General features: G+C 34.0%; 1 protein-coding gene across 3 annotated transcripts in view; it reads left to right on the forward strand.

The window, feature by feature from the left end:
• The window catches only part of LOC145318630 (carbohydrate sulfotransferase 12-like), a 62,114-nt gene that overhangs the window by 10,159 nt on the left and 31,535 nt on the right, over positions 1-20,420 (forward strand). Inside the window, exons 7-16 of one of the 3 annotated variants that reach the window (XM_080160024.1) lie at positions 197-275; positions 687-740; positions 1,379-1,444; positions 1,777-1,863; positions 2,059-2,125; positions 3,539-3,610; positions 3,877-3,923; positions 10,201-10,236; positions 10,895-10,954; positions 11,700-12,787. The exons of 1 other annotated variant lie outside the window; for it this stretch is intronic. In XM_080160024.1, coding sequence (XP_080016150.1) covers positions 197-275; positions 687-740; positions 1,379-1,444; positions 1,777-1,863; positions 2,059-2,125; positions 3,539-3,610; positions 3,877-3,923; positions 10,201-10,236; positions 10,895-10,954; positions 11,700-11,784 — 653 coding nt within the window. In that variant the 3' untranslated portion in view covers positions 11,785-12,787. Of the gene's footprint in view, positions 1-196; positions 276-686; positions 741-1,378; positions 1,445-1,776; positions 1,864-2,058; positions 2,126-3,538; positions 3,611-3,876; positions 3,924-10,200; positions 10,237-10,894; positions 10,955-11,699; positions 12,788-20,420 lie in introns of those variants that run through there. One more of the 3 variants, XM_080160025.1, reaches the window with a different exon arrangement.

A 20,420-nucleotide genomic window follows, 5' to 3' on the forward strand; every position in this document is an offset into this window, starting at 1 on the left:
ATAAATATAAATAGTTATAAAACTATATAATAAATAAAGGTAAGGATAAATTTTTTAAAGAGATTTTATGTATTTATTTCTTGCTGTATCTCTAAAGTATGAAATACCTTAGCCTCAAAACAGACAATAAACATTCATGAGAATTTCTGATTTTTATCATCTTTTTGAAAGAAAATAATTTTCAATTGTATTTAAGCTATACATCAATTAAAGCAGAATGTGATATATCCAATGTTGCGCAAAACAACTGAATTTAAGGATTGGAAGTTTAAAAGGTAACAAATGAATTATAAATAACATATAAAAATTTATTCAGTAGCATAATACCCAACAGCTTTTAGTAGCGAAGCTGCTATATAATTCCAAATGTCCGTCTGTCTGTTAGTAATGAATTAATTTGGGGAAAACATGATTTTCTCAGCCCCTATAAAAGATAGAAGTCTGAAACTTCTTGTCAATATTCCCATCAATGTGGAGCATAATTAAGTATTAAACATCTATAGCGGTCGGACTGCTTTTGATGAGCTTTTAAGTCGTTATTATTTTTCACAACTGATTGTATCAGCTCCTATAAAAGATAGATGGAATAACAATATCAATTATTTATATTTTAAAACATACATGATAATGTGGATATGCTTTCTAAATGGAAATTATTTTTAAATTTATTACTTTTTATATTTCAGACATTTAGTAGAGAATTCAATGTCCTTCAGTGTGGTACGACATCCATTGTCAAGGTATTGGACTTATTATTCACTGTTACAACAAGTTTTAGTTCCAGAACATTATCTTTTAAAAAATTTGCAAGTAATTTAACTTTTTTCAATCTACATTAATTTTGGTGTAAAAAGGCATCAACCATAGACGTCCAAGGGGGGGTTAATGGGGCGATTACCCCCCCCCCCCAAACGAATTTGGGGGTGCTGTAGGCACCCACAAAATTTTTTTCATTTAACCCCCCCCCCCCCAAATAGAAAATCTCTGACAAAAAAAATTTTTTGCGCGCTTCGCGCACATTTTTAATACTAAATTTTTGATAAAATTTAAATTACCCCCTGCCAACAATTTTCAGGGGGGGTAATTACCCCCCCCCCCCTTGCAAATTTTACCCCCAGGGTAAAAATTTTGGGGGGGAGTAAAAAAAATACTTCAGTAATTTGTGCACTTCTTGCAAATACACATATGCTTCCAAAAGATGGACTGTTTTTAATTTAGCGTAGCTGTTCTACAAGGTGTTAACCCGTCACAAACTGAACAATGGATCTAGCCCCGTCCAGCTAGAGTTACATACATAGACATTCTTTAGTCATACACGTCAAAAATAAAATAACAAAAAATATTTTGCACTCACATTTTCATTCAAAATTTATTTCAGGGTTGTTTCTTTGTTTAAAGACAAAATATTGGAAACAGAATTGAAGCAAAGATCATTTAGAGATTGGTAAAACTTATTTTAATATTTTTAATTCAATAAACTTGCTTATTTCATTGAAATTTGTATTTTGGAAATGTGTCACTTTTGACTCATATAGTTTTATCTTATATCAAATAAATACTTGATTATTGCATAGTTATTTAATAGTTTTTGCAGTTTTCTGTAATAATCTTATAGCCCAAAAGCAAATTGTTAGATCAAAAAGTATTTAATATATTTATACGTTTTCCCTCAAATATCAGGAATAATAAGGAAAATCTTTCCTAGCAAATTTAATGTTAAAAAAGTATATGTGGTTTGTCACTTTTTTGGTTTGTTTCAATTGTGAAATTTTCTAGTCGAATGGAAATACTGAAAAAGTATGGAAATTTATCATTTACTTCTTTGGTTCAATTTGTTCTTGAAGAATTGAAAGAAAAATGCAGGTAATTTCCAAATTTTGATGATTTATAATACAGGCAATTCACAACAGCATCCACTTATTAATATTATCTACTACCACAGTCAGCATTTGTTCATATTTCACCAGAGACAAATAGAACATTATATGGTTAGATTTCAGAAAAAGATAAATAACAGTGTTAAATGCTTGCATTCAGTCTACAAATAAAATATTTCAGTGATGAAGATTGCCAAGGAGTAAATGATCATTTTTTCCCCCAATACATGAAATGTGACTATTGTAGGGTGAGTATTTATTAATCTTTAATAGCAAAGCTACAATTTAAGTCAGTATTTCTGTGATGCACTGTGAACACCTGTCTAATAATCTCTCAGTGATGCCCTTGTGTTTAGACTTTATTTTCAAGGAGCATGACTACTATGATTTATAACTTCCTTTCTTTATTATGTAACTGCTCATTTTGGAATAGTTACCTCTTATTATAGAATGTGTCAATAATTATTTAGTGATGGCAAGTGTTTTAGAATATATGTTTACCAGACATGTGTTTTATTCATAAAGCATGATTAATAAGTAATAGATTAATAAGGCACATGAATTATAAAATTCCAAAAATTGTATAGGGTAATTCAGAATAAACTGCATTTTCCAATTTTCTGATACAACCAGAAGGAATACAGAAAAAAAAACAATTATAGGTCCTTGTTCTTCATAAAAAAAGATACATTAAAGTTAGAAAAGGTGTTTTGTAATCTATAATACAAAGTAGAATGTTGTCTGTCCGTCTGTCCGTCCATCCGTCTGAAGCTTAAGATCTCGGTAACCACTGAACTGATTAAATTCTACTCTTCAGGGTATATACCTACTGGTCCTGTGGTGGTTTTAGGCTATTTTCTTGGGGGGTGGGACACCCCCAACCCCCCACAAAACAAAAAATCCCCCCCCATTTTTTTTTTTTTTTTTTTGCAGAAGATTTCCTGGGTCCTTTTTTTTGCAGAAGATTTCCTTGGTCTTTTTACGAATTTCACCTTAATTTTTTTTATCACCTCTTGAGGCAAAGCCCCTAGACCAGAATAGTTATTTCTCACATCGTATTATATCCAGTCTTCTACGAATATAAAAATGTACAATGTACAAAGAGTAAAACCAGTTATTTTAGCCCGTGCCTTCGGCACCTCAGGACTGAAAATTTGGTTTTAATCTTATAATTGTACATTCTATATCCGCGGAAAGCTATTTATAATATGATGTGAGAAATAACTATTCTGGTTTCTTTAATAAAGTATTAAAGAACTAAATGTTTCAATGGGTGAGACCCATTGATAAAAATTAGGTTGCACCAAAAATTCTTAATTTTCCTTTAATTCTTAACTTGTATCCTTCTATCCAAAAAGGGTTTCAAATCAAGAAAAATTAACAATTAGAATAAGATTTAATGATTAATATCCTTTTATCAAAACAAAGTTGTTTATAAAAAGAAAAGAATAAATTAAACTAGAATAATAGTGACCAAAAAGGTAATATAGGATGAGCTTGCAATTTTTTAGTAGCATAGCAACTCTTCACTTCTTAACGTCTGTGTGCTTTATCTGTGTGTCTGTCCATCTGTGGTAATTTTACATGGCATGATTTTAATTAGAAGTGCAGTTAATTTATTTTTATTCCCTTCATTACTTTTAAATCTAAACCTATTTCAGATGCCTTACAAGTATATTCTGAAATTAGAAACATTTCATCGAGATCTTCTGTGTATGGGCAAAATTGAAAAGGTATGGTTAACACTAAGAGAACTTTTTTTTGTCTTCAAAGGATCTTTTGGTTTATTTCACAGTTAGAACAAGCTTGAATGATGAATAAAATAGGTTAGATTAAAACTATTTTGCCTCTATTTTTTAACACTTTAAAAAAGCATTTTATCTTTTTTACATTGCAGAATTTTTTATCATCTAAATGTCTAAATATTTTTTTAAATTAAAATATTTATTTAAATTTTATATTTTTTACATTTATATTTTATTGAAAATTTTGCTTTCAGATAGATTTCAGAGAAATTCAGGAGAATCCAACTCTACAAAAAAATGAGTAAGTTTTCTTTTCAGTATTTTTTATAATCAAGGACAGTTTTGTTCAATACCAATTATGACAACAAATATAATTAGCAGAGCTGATTACAATTTCCTAATATAACAATGCAATTGAAAGACAGACAGACAAAGTAAATCATTGAGTAGATGTTTTTGAACAGCAAAATTCCTCCAGAAAAAAATGCCAAGAAAAGGGTGTAGCTTCACAAGGCCTACGCTCATAAGACAAAGAAAAGAAAGAGAGAGATTATGCAAAAACTTAAAATCATGAAACCTTAAAAAATAAAGTCTTTGAAAATTGTAAAAGAAAAGCTGCTTAAAAGCAGTCAGACTAATATTGATTTTTAATTCCTAATTAGGTCCATAAGAACGAGAATATTGTTAAGAAATTTCACCCATGTATCTTTTCTAGAAGCAGAGATAATCTGTGGTAAAAAGTAAAAGCGGTTTAAAAACAGTCCAACTGATATGGATGTTTCATTCATGTCTGACTGCTTTTAATTAGCTTTTTAGCTGATGTTATCAGTTACCATTCTGCTGAATCTGGAACTTTTGTGATGTACAACTGATGAATATTGTTTGTTAAAGTTGTTAGCGATTTTAGCAGGACAGGATATGTATTTACCTTTGAATTTGATGGGTTGATTGCCAGTGACACTCTTTATACCATTTAAAGTGTTCACGAAGCTGGGAAAAAGTTGATATATGTCACTGATTAATGTTTTTTAAGAGTACTATTTTGAGAATTAAGTCTTAAATACTTCCCATTTAAAAATAAATCAAACTTTAAAAAAAAGAATTTATTCCCTTGAAAACATCGTTGTATTTTGAGTTTTATTGTACATATCTTAAAACCTATCAAAATCGACAAATAACAATCTTTTTGTTGAAGTTTACTTTCAAATTTAGAGTAGAATAAATTCTTTTGTTACATACATATAAAACTAACCAAAAAAGTTTGTAATTTCTTTTTACGGGGAGATTAAACGATTTCTACCGATAATCGAAAATATATTACCATATATGGGTATAAGGTCAGCTGATTTTTCGTTGGTATAAATGGTACCAACGGATTTTGTTAAGTTGAAGTATAGAAACCAAACATTACTGAATATTGTAAAAGTCGCAGTCCCTTCAGTGTATTTTAAGTTGTAAGTTTGGACCAGTACGGGAAAATTTCAATAGCTATAAAAAGTAAATAATTTTATTCCCATAACTGAAAAAACCTGTTATTTTATTTAAATTTTTGTATAGGTTTATTGCTTACTGACTTGATTTATTACCTCAGGAACCATCTTTACATTGTGTTTAGGATTAAGATAAAAGCCTTGCTTTAATTAATGTACATCCATAAATAACAGATTAATATTAAAAGAATATAATTTGTGTGCTCTTTATCTTATTCCATGTTTTGAAGTATTAAACAATCAAGTTCTGTGGAGTCCTTATGTATGTTTGTGTGTGTGTATGTGTGTATTTGATTTAACCTGGCTTTACTCATTAAACGCTTATAGCAAAATTAATTCATGTTTTAAAGATTGTTTCTTTTAAATATCTTTTATAGATTTTAGTTAATTAATCAAATATAATCTAAGCAAGAATTTTACCCCAAAATAAAAAAAAACCATAATATCTAAAAACTTTCTCAATCTATAGTAAAAACTTTAAAATCCCCCAATTATGTGGGGGCCTAATCGTATTTTTAGTTCTGCAGTATGATGAAGCTTTTTTAGCAAGTAGTAAATATTGAGATAGGATGAGGGTGCTATCGACAACTATAGATAAGGAGGGGGGATTGAGAATGGAAGAGGGAAACATGAATGGCCAATGTAAGTGATTGAGTGTGTGTGTGTGTGTATAATACAGGTATTTAATTAAATTCGACACATTACGAGATTATTTTACGATGATAAAATGCTTATTTTTATGTAAATATTATATAAAGACTGCTATATTTTATGCTGAATATGTGCAGCAAATTATATTTGTTTATTCTATTTAAACATTTCAATTCTTAAATATCATTCTTTCTACAGATTTAAACAATTTTTCTTTTGTCACTATACCTGCATAAACAAAGCGGTATTTGGTTAATGATTTTATAAAAATAAACCAAACTTTTTCATTACATTTTAGAGAAAGTTCGAAGATAAATATTAATAGAGATATATTACAAAAATATTTTCTAAGTATCAATTTTTTTGTTTTTATCTGCAAGCGAAGAAATGGCTTATTTTCTCTTAGTTTAATTCTTGCTCAGATTTTAACATTATTTTCATGTGGAAATACTCTCGGCATTTTAAACTGATTTTTTTCTAACTTAATTGAACTTTTAAGGCATAATTCTTTGAAAATTACTTAAAATATAAAAAAAGGTAAACGAAAATGCATTTTGAAAAATTAAATTCGCGATCACTTTAACCGTTTAATAAGTTTGAAAAGTTTGGATTTCTTCAACAGTTTTTTTCACTTTTCTTTTTTGTATTAAAAAAATGAGGCAGCTAATTTCGCTATTTAACCTTGGAATTTCTTCAGATGTAGGGTTTGATGTTCTGAGTGTATCTCTAAGTTCCATTTTTCTGGCAGCCTCAGTTGGAATTCCAGGGTAACCCTCTTTAATTTTTTCTATGGGGAAACAGATTTTTCAAACTTTGTTGATAATTTTCTGAATCTAATTTTGGCAGCATCTACATCTTCCGGATATTTGTAGAATTCTTCTTCCGTTAATTTTGTGTAATCATTCCATTTAGCTTTATTGAAATTTGTGAAGGTTTTCTTTTCACTGAATGATTTTTCTATCCTAGCTGAAACAGATATGATTACAGATAAATGGTCAGATCCAAAAGTTGTTTCAGCGTTATCCTTTTAGAAATTTTTTTCTTCAATTTTTTTCAATTTATTACGCCCCACCTCTCTCCCCCCCCCCCCCCGACTACCGACGAACAACTATTTTAGGTTAGGTTTTAGACTAGGGAGCCGAGCGCATCGGCTATGCAGGCTAGGGAGCCGAGCGCTGCGGCTAGGCAGGCTAGGGAGCCAAGCGCTGCGGCCAGAGTTCATATTTCGCTGTCGGGGGGGGGGGGACTCAAATTTTCAATATTGGAAAAAAAAATTTCTAAGAGGATAATACCGTTGTTTCTGTGTCCAAGTCACATACAGGTAGTAAGGAGAAACTGGCCAGGCTAACATCTGGTGATGTGGGCTGACCATTTGTGGGGACTCTGGTTACTTTTTCTCTATTGAGAACTCCAAAACCAGAGTTGCTAATTTCTTCGGCAAATGTCGCTCATCTGGGGTCTTTTATAGAGGAATTCCCTAAGGTATCGTGTGTATTAAGATCTCCAACAACTATTGAATCAGGTTTAGGTAAGAATTTGGAGAGAAATGGAGTGTAACCAGCTGCACAACTTCCAGTGGGTGGTATATGAAGGTTGATAATCTGGATGTTGTTAATTTTGATTCCTTGTTATTCAGCGTGTTTGTCATTTATGTTAGGTAGGATTTGAAAACTGGTGTTCTTGTGAATGAGGAAAGTATCTTTCAGCCTGTCTTTTATTTTTAAATAAAATCCCCAAGGTCATTTAGTTGAATTTTTTCACTTAATTTGGTTTCTTGAAAGGCAATAATTTTTATATCCTTCTTTTTCATCCAGTTTAAAATTCCGGCTATTTTGTTTCTTAACCCATTGCAGTTAAATTAAACAATCTTTAAATCAATAAATTCAGGTGGTTCTGGTTGGCTGATAGGTTGTTTTTGTTGTTGTAGACACGGCGGGCATTTCCAGGTGTTGTTGTAGTCACAGTGGTTCTTTAGTTTACTGCAGTTATCCTTTTTCCTGACATGAAACCAAGCCTTGCATTTTGTACAATTTGGTTTTCCAATTGACAATTTTCTTACTGACCGGACAGTTAGGATTGATTGGACCAGGGTTAGGTTCTATTCCAGCCATTAAAAGCAGAGTCTTGATTAAAAGCAGGACAGTAAGGTAAGAAAAAACTTCATAAGATGAGAATATGAAGGCTATAGTAACTGATAACATCAGAAAAAATAACCTGGAGACCCTACAACTTCACACAAACGAAGCTACCAATGAGACTATTAAGAACAGCAAGGCCTGTAAACCACCAGGCCCAGATAAAATGTCGAATCTACATCTTAAACATTTGGGACCTTTTGGTATAAAATTCCTTACTAAAATTTTCAACCTGTCTGTGTCCTCCAGCTAGATTCCAGCAATCTGGAAAAAATCACTTATTGTTCCGCTGCCTAAACCTGGGAAAGACCACAGTGAAGCCACATCCTACCGTTCTGTTTCACTACTGTTTTACTACTATGCTTTGCTATTAAGATTTTAGAACGACTCATCCGCCCAACCCTCGACAAACCTCTAGAAGTACCCTCTTTTCAACATGGATTTAGAAAAAAAAATGAAAAATAGTGTCAATGACTCTTACTGCTCTTCATGATTTTAATAAAGCTGTCACAGATGGCTTTAATCTTAACCCTCCTCCTGACAGAACAGTTTTGGTACAGCTTGACTTATCCAAAGCATTTTATAAAATAAGCTCTTCAATAGTCTTAATGAAACAGCCCTACCGGGCCATATCAAGAGATGACTAAATTGCTATCTCAGAGGAAGACAGTCCTGTGTTCAATTCAGAAATGAGAAGTCATCCTCCAGAAATGTCCGAACTGGAGTCCCCCAAGGAGCTGTATTATCCCCTCTCCTCTTCAGCTTTTACCTGTCCAAATTTCTCTTCCTCCCAAAGGAATTGAAATTGTGCAATATGCAGACAACATTTCTAAATATGCTTACCTGGAAACCTTGCTCAATTTTCTGGAAGAAAGGGAACTGCTAGTCTCTCCAGAAAAATCCACGGTAATATTATTCTCGCCCGACACCAAAGATTATAAAATTCACTCTCAAGCCTTTCTCAGAAACCAACTCGTCAGATTAGAAAACAAACCAAAGTTATTAGGAGTCACTTTTGACTAATTACATAAATTTTGCCACCATCTTCAAAATGCAATTGATAATGCTAAGAAAAAAATCAACATTTTAAAATGCTTAGACAGCACCAACTGGGGCTGTGATAAAAAGACTATAATCAACACCTACAAATCAATATGGAGAAGTATATGGCTGCAAGATTTGGTCACCTATTATTTCTCCTGCCTTTGGAATAAACTGCAAATAATTCAAAACCAAGCCCTAAAAATTGCAATTGGATGCTTAAAAATTGCAAGTTTAGACCACATCCACCATGAGACCAAGGTTCTACCCATTCAACCCCATGCAATGCTTCTGACTAAACAATTCTTGCACACCAACCATCTACCTGGCCACCCTAAACTAAACATCTTGACAGACAACCACCACCAAGAAACATGAAGAAAACCATCCTTCACTATAAAGACGACATTCAACAATGCCTTCCCGTTATAGATAAATCCAGCCACAAAGCTGGATTAAAACAATTACATACTACAGCAGTAAATAGAACCATTACCAGATAACAGAGTCCTAAAATGGAAAGCACCAACTCTAAACACAGAGGAAGAAAGCATGCCAAGGAAAGTCAGAACAGAAGTAAAAAAGAACTTTTTATTACCCAATTGTCAGGGCAAAATTCACTTTCACAATATTAATCAAATCAAATAGATATATTATTACTGACGCTCATTATAATAGATGCATTGTGTAGATAATCAATTCAAGAAAGAAGTATTGTTACCTCGTTTTGCATACAAGCTTGTGCTAATTGGGCTTTGCAAGATAGCTGAAGGAATGTTGTCCCTCCAAAAAAGTTCCGCCAATTATATTCTTCGGGGGTGCTTGGTGTATATGTGCACGCATCTTTTTGGGGGTCATGGATGAAAAGAGATGACATGCAAACATAAGGAATCACATTCTATGTTTGTGATATGTATGCTTGTGCTGACCTGCTCGAGCGCAGGACTAAGCAAATGGGGGGAGGGGGAAAATCCTCTTTTCTTACATGCAAACTTCATGCACCTAACATACAAAGGATTCAAATAATGGCAGTTTTAAAAGTCTGAAAATAGATAGCAGCATATCATCGATATACACATATATAGATTGTCAATTCCTAGACAGCAGGGATATTGTAATGGAATTTGAAAAATCCGAAACCGTAGACAAAAAGAATTACTCTCCTTACACCAATATATAAATTGCTGTTGTTAAAATTACGTTACTATGTTTTTTACGCCAAATTTTTTTATCTTTTACTCTAGTAATTTGAATTTTTCAGAAAGCTATCATTGGGTTTGCCTGAGACAGATTTTAGGTTGTATTATTTGCATTTTTATTAATGTTTAAAAATTTTAATTGAAAATAGCATTGCTCATTAAAATTCAAAATAAATAAATTAATAAATAAGCACTTGGGTAACATTCTATCAATTGTGCTATGGATGGTAATGTTATACTAGATTTGTACATAGTACAAAGGTTAAGGTCAAGGTGCTTTATCAATTCTGTATACAATTTTTAAAATTTGAATTACAACATTTAATTTATAAACTACCAATTGAATATTCTTATCTACTCACTTCCTAAATAAAATCCCTCTATTTTTTATTTTCTATATAAAGCAGAAAGTTTTTGAAGCCTAATTTGCTCAATTTTTATATAGCTGTCCGCCAATTGCCTATTTGTTAATACAAGAAAAGCTGAGCCTCATTGGTTTAGAGCAACAGCCAATAGGAGCCGTCCGCCAATTAATTAATTTACTTAGGAAATTAGTATAAGTTGCAATATCCCATTCGAAACTGACCTAATTTATGGCCAGGTTTTCTATTCCTTAACCCTGGTTTTTGCATATTCTCTCTCTTTCTTTTCTATGATAACAGAAAATCTCTTCTATAACTTACTTTGTTGGTTTGTCTACTTCATAACAGATTTTATGCTATGCTACTTATGAATATCATCCTTGTTTTGTTTTAGATTGAGTACATCTGAATTGCTAAATAGTCTGCCAAAAGACATCTATGAAGATTTAGTCAGGTACAATCACTGCCATGCTACTCAATATTACCTAACCTAACCTAATTCCTCCCCTGCAGGGATTAGGTAATATTGAGTAGCCCCTCAGGGTTAGGGCCCTCTGAAGGGATTAGGTAATATTGAGTAGCCCCGCTGTGTTAGGGCCCTCAATCATGAATAAATTTACCCAATATTAATATTTGTCCCTTATGTAGATATGAATTACCACAGTCAAGCAACTAGATATCTATCTCTTACTGTCCTCCAGATATGAGCACTTGAACCTACCCCTATCATAAAGAAATGACCCCATATTAAATTTTGTACCCCCATGTGCATATATAGCTTCCTTATGTAAATCTGAGTTACCACAAGTCAAGCAACTAGCCCTCTATCTCATAATAAAAATTTAAAACATATATTTTACTGTATTTAATTTCCCTGTAGATGGACCCCTCCATCAATTTTGGTACCCCATATGCCAAAAATGGCCTCTCTGACTGAATCTGAAAATTGAAGTATCAGATTTTAAGATGGGGTCAAAAATACATAATAGGGTATGAATCATGTGATGGGGTACAAAATTACATGATGCCCCTTGTGGGATTTAATTGGCCAGATGGTAGGCAGGAGAGGGTTATTTGTTCATGTGGGGTTTAACCATGAGTTTTGCTATATGAGTTATTTCTATAATTTGACTTTGATATTCTGGTATTAAGTTGGTTTTTAGAAAAATTCCAAATTATATCAAAATTATATTTTTTAGAATGCTCACACCTGATTTGGAAATGTTTGGCTACCTTCCTGAAACTTATCGGAAGTTAGATTCAAGTTCACCAACGTCTGAATAATGATCTGACCCATTAATTATTAATTTTGAATTAGAGGGCATGGAGTGAAGGATAAGCCCTCAAAGCTGCTAATTATCTATAAATCTAGTAATAATTCATGTTCATTGTATGTTTATCCATTTCACCTTGATTTCATGGATATTATCAATTATAAGTTAGTTTTGATTTAACATTGAAACCAACTACACCTATATGAATATTGTCCTTGTTATTTGATAGTTTTGGAGCAAAGCTCCTCTACAAGTGTTCTATTGACTTCTGCCACAAGAACTCTGTAATCCGAGCCGCGGATTACAACATATCCACCACCCTTAAATTTTTATGGAAGGTGGATATACCCCTTTCTACACGCCTCTGGGTCTGAAAACTAAGATAAAAATACAAAGTATAAAGTACTATAAAATGGTCTTTATATACAATCATAAGGAATTTTTATGATTTTCTTAAGACAGTGAGTATAGAAGAGTAGTTGTAGAGTTGTTACGCAACTTAAAATAAAGCCTATTTTTCTAATTTTTATTTGTTTCTTATCAAAATATTTTACATTTTTGATATTCAAATTTGAAACTTTTTATAATTTAATTAATATAATGTTATTGTGATTTTTTTACTGGATGATATTTTAATTTTTTAGTACAGGTCCTACTCTATACTCTAAAGAATTTGTCTATAAATGTATCATTGTTTAAAATTATTAAAGATTTTCTTTGAAAGTTAGTTCATAAGGGTTATATACATTCTCCTTTTTTCATCCCATTTTTACTTAAGAAAGCTAAATAATTAATACTTTGAGTTTATTTTTGCTGAGCTATTGGAAAATAAAAGCATACTTGTCTTAAGCTTTAGCAAAATATGTAACATCATAATTTTAAAAATTGACCTTGGTTTTTAATAGTATCCCAGAGTACTATAAAAGCCAATCCTATGAATATATTTTGACTAAACATTTTGTTTTAATTATTATATTAGTAATAATTTTAATAAACAATCTAAAATATTTAAATATGTTTTTTTTGTGAAACTTTCCTTTGAAGCTATAGCCAGGGAGAGAGATTCCCCTTTTTAAATAACACCCTTCATCACCAAACACCTCAAAAAATAAATGACTTTGATGGGGAAGGATATGCACTTCTTTCTAACTTATTTTCAACAGGAACTAGACTGTGGATAAGCATGTAGTGCATCACAAAATATTCAAATATAAAATCATTTTTCTTATTCAAATAAACAAAAGAAAATATTTATTTGAAATTATTATTAGTGCATTGACTTAAGGAAAATAAGTAATAATTTTTTCATTTTCATATTTTATACTTTATCAAATACAATTTTAACAAAAAAAACCTGGGTTTGTGAAGACATTGACAGAAACTATTTTATATTTATTTTACTCTGAAAATAAATGCTTTGGTAGTGACATGTATTTGTAGAAATATTTTAAAACTTCATATATCTTAAACATTAGAACCCCAGTCTCTTTTTTTAGTATCAAAGCTACTGTTTTATTCACTTTTTCTGTCAGTTTGTTAGTCTGTGATGTTATGGGGAAAATGTAATTTTTAGTCAGTCATGCACAAATAGTTTTTAAAGTTTTCAAACATGAGCCATTATCTGTTGGCTTAAAAACTTAAGGTACTTTTATTGAATCTTGATTAGTTTGTTTTGAATTAGCAGTATCCAAACTTTTCAACCAATTATGGGAGAAATGGAGAATTCATGGAGGATATTCAAGATTGACATCAAATTTTTTAGATGAGGATTCCTCTCACTGTGGATCACATTGACTGTTCTGTTTATAAGATTACAGCAGAATGTTGTCATATGACAATGTTTTTTTAATTGGAGAAAAAATAAGGGCAGGAAGGGAGGGAGTGGACAAATCAAGCAACAATAGTCCTGCCTAAAGGGATAATACAATGGCCTGATAAATTAATGTACATCCCCAATGAAGATACACAATATTATCTCTTTTGTAGATTACATTATTAGTAAGTAAAAGGTTTGGACACTCCACTAAATAAACCAACCAATTAAGATTTAATGAGTCTCAAAGTTGTAAGCCTAAAAATCAAAATATATTATAAAATTTTTGGTGCTGGTGAAATAAAAAGCCCAATGTCCCCACCCTCCCTGGTGAATATACTGTAGATTGAAAGTCAAAATAAGTTTTGTAATCAACTGTTATTTTGTTATCTACATCTTGTTTTGTCTCAATAACTTTTCTAGGCTTTTAGAGCTAGTTATCTTAAGGGATAAGACAATGGGCTAAAAATTGTGCAATTTTCCTCTCACTCCATTGTCAACACTCTATGTGTGTTCTAAAGAGCTTAGATTCTAGCACCCTCTTTCTATCCCTGCTTGAAAGTCTGCACACACACCCTAAAAATCAACTATTTTACTTGAATGTTGCACCAGATTTTCATATTATCTGAATAAGTGATGCTCACAGCTGGCTAATATAACAATAACCCCCATTCAGCCCATTAACCTAATCCCTCTTATTGGATTTTAAAATTTCCAATAAAGGAGGACCTTATCAGCAAGCAAAATTGACAACAAATTTTCCCCTGTCAATATGTGCACGTAAATTCTATATCCATTCCTCTAAATTACCTCATATGGTCCGACAACAAGGTATTCTAAGTGAGTTATTGTCCTTTTTTCTATTCAAACAGTTACCTTTAAAGGTTTGACAATTAAAATTCTCAGTCAAACAGAACCATGCTATAAAGTACTTTTATTTTAGTAGAAAACTAAATATAATACAATTCAAAGACAGGTTTTCTTATTAGTATCCAAGTAACTTCAGTTGGCCCATCTCTCGACCACCTTTAATTACAAATTTGGAGATAATGAAGGTGCAATATTTCTTTATAAACAGTCTGAAAAAGTGTAATCTAAATCTTCTAAATGGGTTAATATTTCCGACACAATTAAAAAGGATATTATCATCAGTGGCGTGCGAACCGAAGGGGGCATTTGGGGCAATCGCCCCCCCCCCTAGCGACCAAAACGCCCCCCCCTGCCCCCCCCTAGCCATCGCCCCCCCTGCCCCCCCCCTAAATGTTGAAAAATGCCCCGTTTTGCCCCCCCCTAGTCAACAAAAATGCCCCTTTTTGCCCCCTACCCTACAAAAAGCAAAACTATCCCAGTTTCCAAAAAAAAAGATCAAGAAATACTCCAAAAAAATCAAACAATTACTGTTCATTTTACCTTACCAAATTTTTTAACTAGTGTAGCAAATTAGGTTATAATATCTTTTCACTGAACATAACAAACCAGGTAGTAGGAAATATTTTATCTTGTATAATATAAACTTTTTACCATAAAAAATTGTGTACATCCCAAATGATGATACACAAAATTACCCCTAATATAGATTACAATTAGTGGATGAAACGTATGAAAACTGAACTTAATTAACCAACCAATCAAAATTCCATTAAAGTCCCCAAAGTTACTGAGCCAACGAATAAGAAAATTTTATATGAAATATTGGGGACTAGTGTAAAAATAGCCCAAAAACCCCTCTCTCCCTGCATATTTGAAGAAAAAAATTTGTGCTTCGCGCTCTTCCAAATGGTTTCTGCTTTTTTTTGTTGTTATTTCTATGAAATTATTTGTAAACAAACATAAAATATTTAATCAAAAAAAAGTTATTTTATATAAAAAAGAAACAGCGTTGATATTTATCTAAGCCTTTTTCTCAACACTGTATGTCTGTCTAAATGAATATGATATGATAAAATATGATTTTCAGGATAAGTTTATCATTTTTTGTGTACATACCCTTACAAAAAGACATGTTTTTTTTTATGGCAATTTTCATTAAAAACCCTTAAAACTAAGTACACTCTATATTCCTAACTTGATAAAATACACCACTCTTGTAGTCTTTAATTGATTTTATTTCAATGGGGTAGTAAATATTTTTCTCGTATTCATTCAAATCCGGTGGATAGGAACCGGTTCTCATCCATAGAAAAAAAACTATGTCTAGCATCGTATTATATCCAGCTTCGGCACCCCAGGGCTAAAAAACTGGTTTTAATCTTATAATTGTACATACTATATCCGCGAAAAGCTGTTTATAATACGATGCGAGAAATAACTATTAAAGTGCCATTTGAAGAGGATAGGATATGTTGATATAACTTTTTAGCTACTCTATAATTCACTATGGCTGTCGCTGTCAGTTTGTAATGCTAAGGGGGAAATGTGATTTTCTCAACTGCAATTAAAGATAGAAGGCTAAAACTCAATGTTAACATTCCCATCATTATGGAGTATAATTAACTATTTAAAATTCATGGAGGTCAGATTGCTTTTCAGGACGTTTTTTATCTATTTTTGTATCTTTCACAATTCCCCCATTGTTTTTTACAAAATTTTTGTAGATAAGGGTATAGACCCTTTTGTGACATTGCCTCTTAAGGGGCATTTCGTCGTTTTTTCACAGTTGCTTTTCCCCTATGTATACTGTATAGTCCCTGCGGGGCCAATTGCCTAACCCTGCGGGGAATTCACCTAACCTAACTTAACCTATAATAACCTATTAAAAGCTACTGTGAAAATATGACGCAATGCCCCTTAAGAGGCATTGCCATAAAAGAGACTATACCTCAAAGTTTTCCATATTTCTAAGAGATTTTTATATCTGTAGATGAAAGCACAAGTATTTTTTTTACTTTTAACGTAGTTCTTTATATCTTTGGTTTTTATGGTACGATAAATTTTTTTGTGGATTATAATATTAAAAAAAATAATATTTCTCGTCGTTCCGACCATCTAGTATGTAATTTACTTTGACTGTCATCACACAACATACATGAAAAAGGATTTGTGACTTTTTCATCCTAAGAATATATTTATTTCAACAAATGCTCTATAATCTTCTTAACTGTATTCTTATTCATGATTTTTTATGCTTTGCTACTTATAGATGTTGTCATCCTTGTTGTCATACAATAAAGAAATATTTAAAATCAGTTTTACATTATAGATATATTTTTCGTAAATCATTTCCAAAATGAGTGTTTTTATCTTCCCCCCCCCCATTTTTTTTTAATGGGGTTATTCATCCTTCCTGCTGAGAGATTTTATAACATCCCCCTCCACCCATAAAAAATGTTTTGTGGGGGGGGGGGGAGGTTAAATTATCTGTACTTTTTTTTTGAAGATGCTTTCTAGCTCCCATCCCTTCAGTCATTGCAGGTTGGGGAGAAGGGATGGGGGAGAAGAGATGAGGGGAAGAGATGGGGGATAGAAATGGGAAATAGGGATGGGGGAAGGGATGGGGAAGAAGGGATAAGGACTAGAAGGCCCATAATCAAATAATCCCACCCCTTAAAACGCCCTTATTTAAAATTAGTATATATAATCAAAATGCCCGCCCCTAAAGCAAAGTGCCCCCCGGGGGCACTTTGATTTAGGGGGGGGCAAAATTTTGCAAAATCTTCAAAATGCCCCCCCCTAGACAAAGTGCTTAGCACGCCACTGATTATCATTTCAAATAACCTGAGATTCAACCCTTTGTAGACAGTGAGGTATTTTTTTCTCAATAATATGAATTTAAAATAAATCTTTATTACCTAATTACTACGTTATTAAAACATGAATTGGCAATTTTATGCCATAAAATAAATTCTTAACAATAAATAAATTATTTAAACTATATCATATATGACAAGTTAGATATCCCTAGACACATTTAAGATTTTCACTGTTTTTCCATTTTTCCCTCCGGAAATGCTGTAAAATCAAGGCATAAATCCTTAACATTTTTTTTAATAGGATGATTTTGGTTGATCAGTATAGTAAAAGTTGCATAGAAAATGTTAGGATTTGATAATATGATGAGAAATTTATAGTCCTTTCCATGACATCGCTCCATATGGGGCGATGATTTTCTATAGCTCCTTCAAGGAGCTATAGCATAGCCTCTTATCATACGGAGCGATGTGATAGCCCCTTTTAAGGAGCGTTCATATCGCCTCTTATGATAAGAGGCTATGCTATAGCTCCTTCATGGCCTCTTAATAGCTCCTTTGAAGGGGCGTTAATATCGCCTCTTATGATAAGAGGCTATACTATAGCCCCATGATGGCTCCTTCATAGCCTCTCCATCGCCCCTCCATAGTCCTTTACCTCCAGTGCCCCTTCATCGCTCCTTCATCGCCCCTACATCGCTCCTTCATCTCTCCTTCTTGAAATTTATATTAAATTGTACTTTGATGGCCCCTACATCGCCCCTACATCGCCCCTACATCGCCCCTACATCGCTCCTTCATCTCTAATTCTTGAATTTTATATTACATTGTACTTTGATGGCCCCTACATCGCTCCTCCATCGCCCCTACATCGCTCATACATCGCCCCTACATCGCTCCTTCATCTCTCCTTCTTGAAATTTATATTACATTGTACTTTGATGGCCCCTACATCGCTCCTCCATCGCCCCTTCATCGCTCCTCCATCGCCCCTACATCGCTCCTTCATCTCTCCTTCTTGAAATTTATATTACATTGTACTTTGATGGCCCCTACATCGCTCCTCCATGGCCCCTTCATCGCTCCTACATCGCCCCTACATCGCTCCTTCATCTCTCCTTCTTGAAATTTATATTACATTGTACTTTGATGGCCCCTACATCGCTCCTCCATCGCCCCTTCATCGCTCCTACATCGCCCCTACATCGCTCCTTCATCTCTCCTTCTTGATATTTATATTACATTGTACTTTGATGGCCCCTACATCGCTCCTCCATCGCCCCTACATCGCTCCTCCATGGCCCCTACATCGCTCCTTCATCTCTCCTTCTTGAAATTTATATTACATTGTACTTACTTTGATGGCCCTTACATCGCTCCTCCATCGCCCCTGCATCGCTCCTCCATCGCCCCTACATCGCTCCTCCATCGCCCCTACATCGCTCCTCCATGGCCCCTACATCGCTCCTCCATCCCCTTACATCGCTCCTTCATCTCTCCTTCTTGATATTTATATTACATTGTACTTTGATGGCCCCTACATCGCTCCTCCATCGCCCCTACATCGCTCCTCCATGGCCCCTACATCGCTCCTTCATCTCTCCTTCTTGAAATTTATATTACATTGTACTTACTTTGATGGCCCTTACATCGCTCCTCCATCGCCCCTTCATCGCTCCTCCATCGCCCCTACATCGCTCCTCCATCGCCCCTACATCGCTCCTCCATGGCCCCTACATCGCTCCTCCATCCCCTTACATCGCTCCTCCATCGCCCCTACATCGCTCCTATATCGCTCCTACATCGCCCCTACATCACTCCTTCATCTCTCCTTCTTGAAATTTATATTACATTGTACTTACTTTGATGGCCCCTACATCGCTCCTCCATTGCCCCTATATCGCTCCTACATCGCCCCTACATCGCTCCTTCATCTTTCCTTCTTGAAATTTATATTACATTGTACTTACTTTGATGGCCCCTACATCGCTCCTCCATCGCCCCTTCATTGCTCCTCCATCGCCCCTACATCGCTCCTCCATCGCTCCTACATCGCCCCTACATCGCTCCTTCATCTCTCCTTCTTGAAATTTATATTACATTGTACTTTGATGGCCCCTACATCGCTCCTCCATCGCCCCTTCATCGCTCCTACATCGCCCCTTCATCGCTCCTTCTCCAAATTTATATTACATTGCAACTTGATGGCCCCTACATCGCTCCTACATCGCTCCTCCATCGCCCCTTCATCGCTCCTTCTCCAAATTTATATAACATTGCAACTTGATGGCCCCTACATCGCTGCTACATCGCTCCTCCATCGCTCCTCCATCGCTCCTACATCGCCCCTTCATCGCTCCTTCCACAAATTTATATTACATTGTACTTTGATGGCCCCTACATCTCTCCTCCATCGCTCCTCCATCGCCCCATCGCCCCTTAATAGCCCCTTACCTTAATTTATATAAAAAAGCCCCTACATAGCCTCTCCATCGCCCCTTAATAGCTCCTTACCTTAATTTTTATAACATAGCCCCTACATAGCCTCTCCATCGCCCCTTAATAGCCCCTTATCTTAATTTATATAACAAAGCCCCTACATAGCCTCTCCATCGCCCCTAATAGCCCCTTACCTTTATTTATATAACAAAGCTCCTACATAGCCTCTCCATTGCCCCTTAATAGTCCCTTACCTTAATTTATATAACATAGCTCCTACATAGCCTCTCCATCGCCCCTTAAAAGCCCATTACCTTAATTTATATAACATAGCCCCTACATAGCCTCTCCATCGCCCCTTACCTTAATTTATATAACATAGCCCCTACATAGCCTCTCCATCGCCCCTTAATAGCTCCTTACCTTAATTTATATAACATAGCCCCTACATAGCCTCTCCATCGCCCCTTAATAGCCCCTTACCTTAATTTATATAACATAGCCTCTACATAGCCTCTCCATCGCCCCTTAATAGCCCCTTACCTTAATTTATATAACATAGCCCTACATAGCCTCTCCATCGCCCCTTAATAGCCCCTTACCTTAATTTATATAGCATAGCCCCTACATAGCCTCTCCATCGCCCCTTAATAGCCTCTTACCTTAATTTATATAATCCTTACCTTAATATATATAACATAGCCCCTA

Source organism: Acartia tonsa, chromosome 5 (genome assembly GCF_053477335.1).
Source record: "Acartia tonsa isolate MP-2025a chromosome 5, ASM5347733v1, whole genome shotgun sequence".
NCBI classification, from domain to species: Eukaryota; Metazoa; Arthropoda; class Copepoda; order Calanoida; family Acartiidae; genus Acartia; species Acartia tonsa.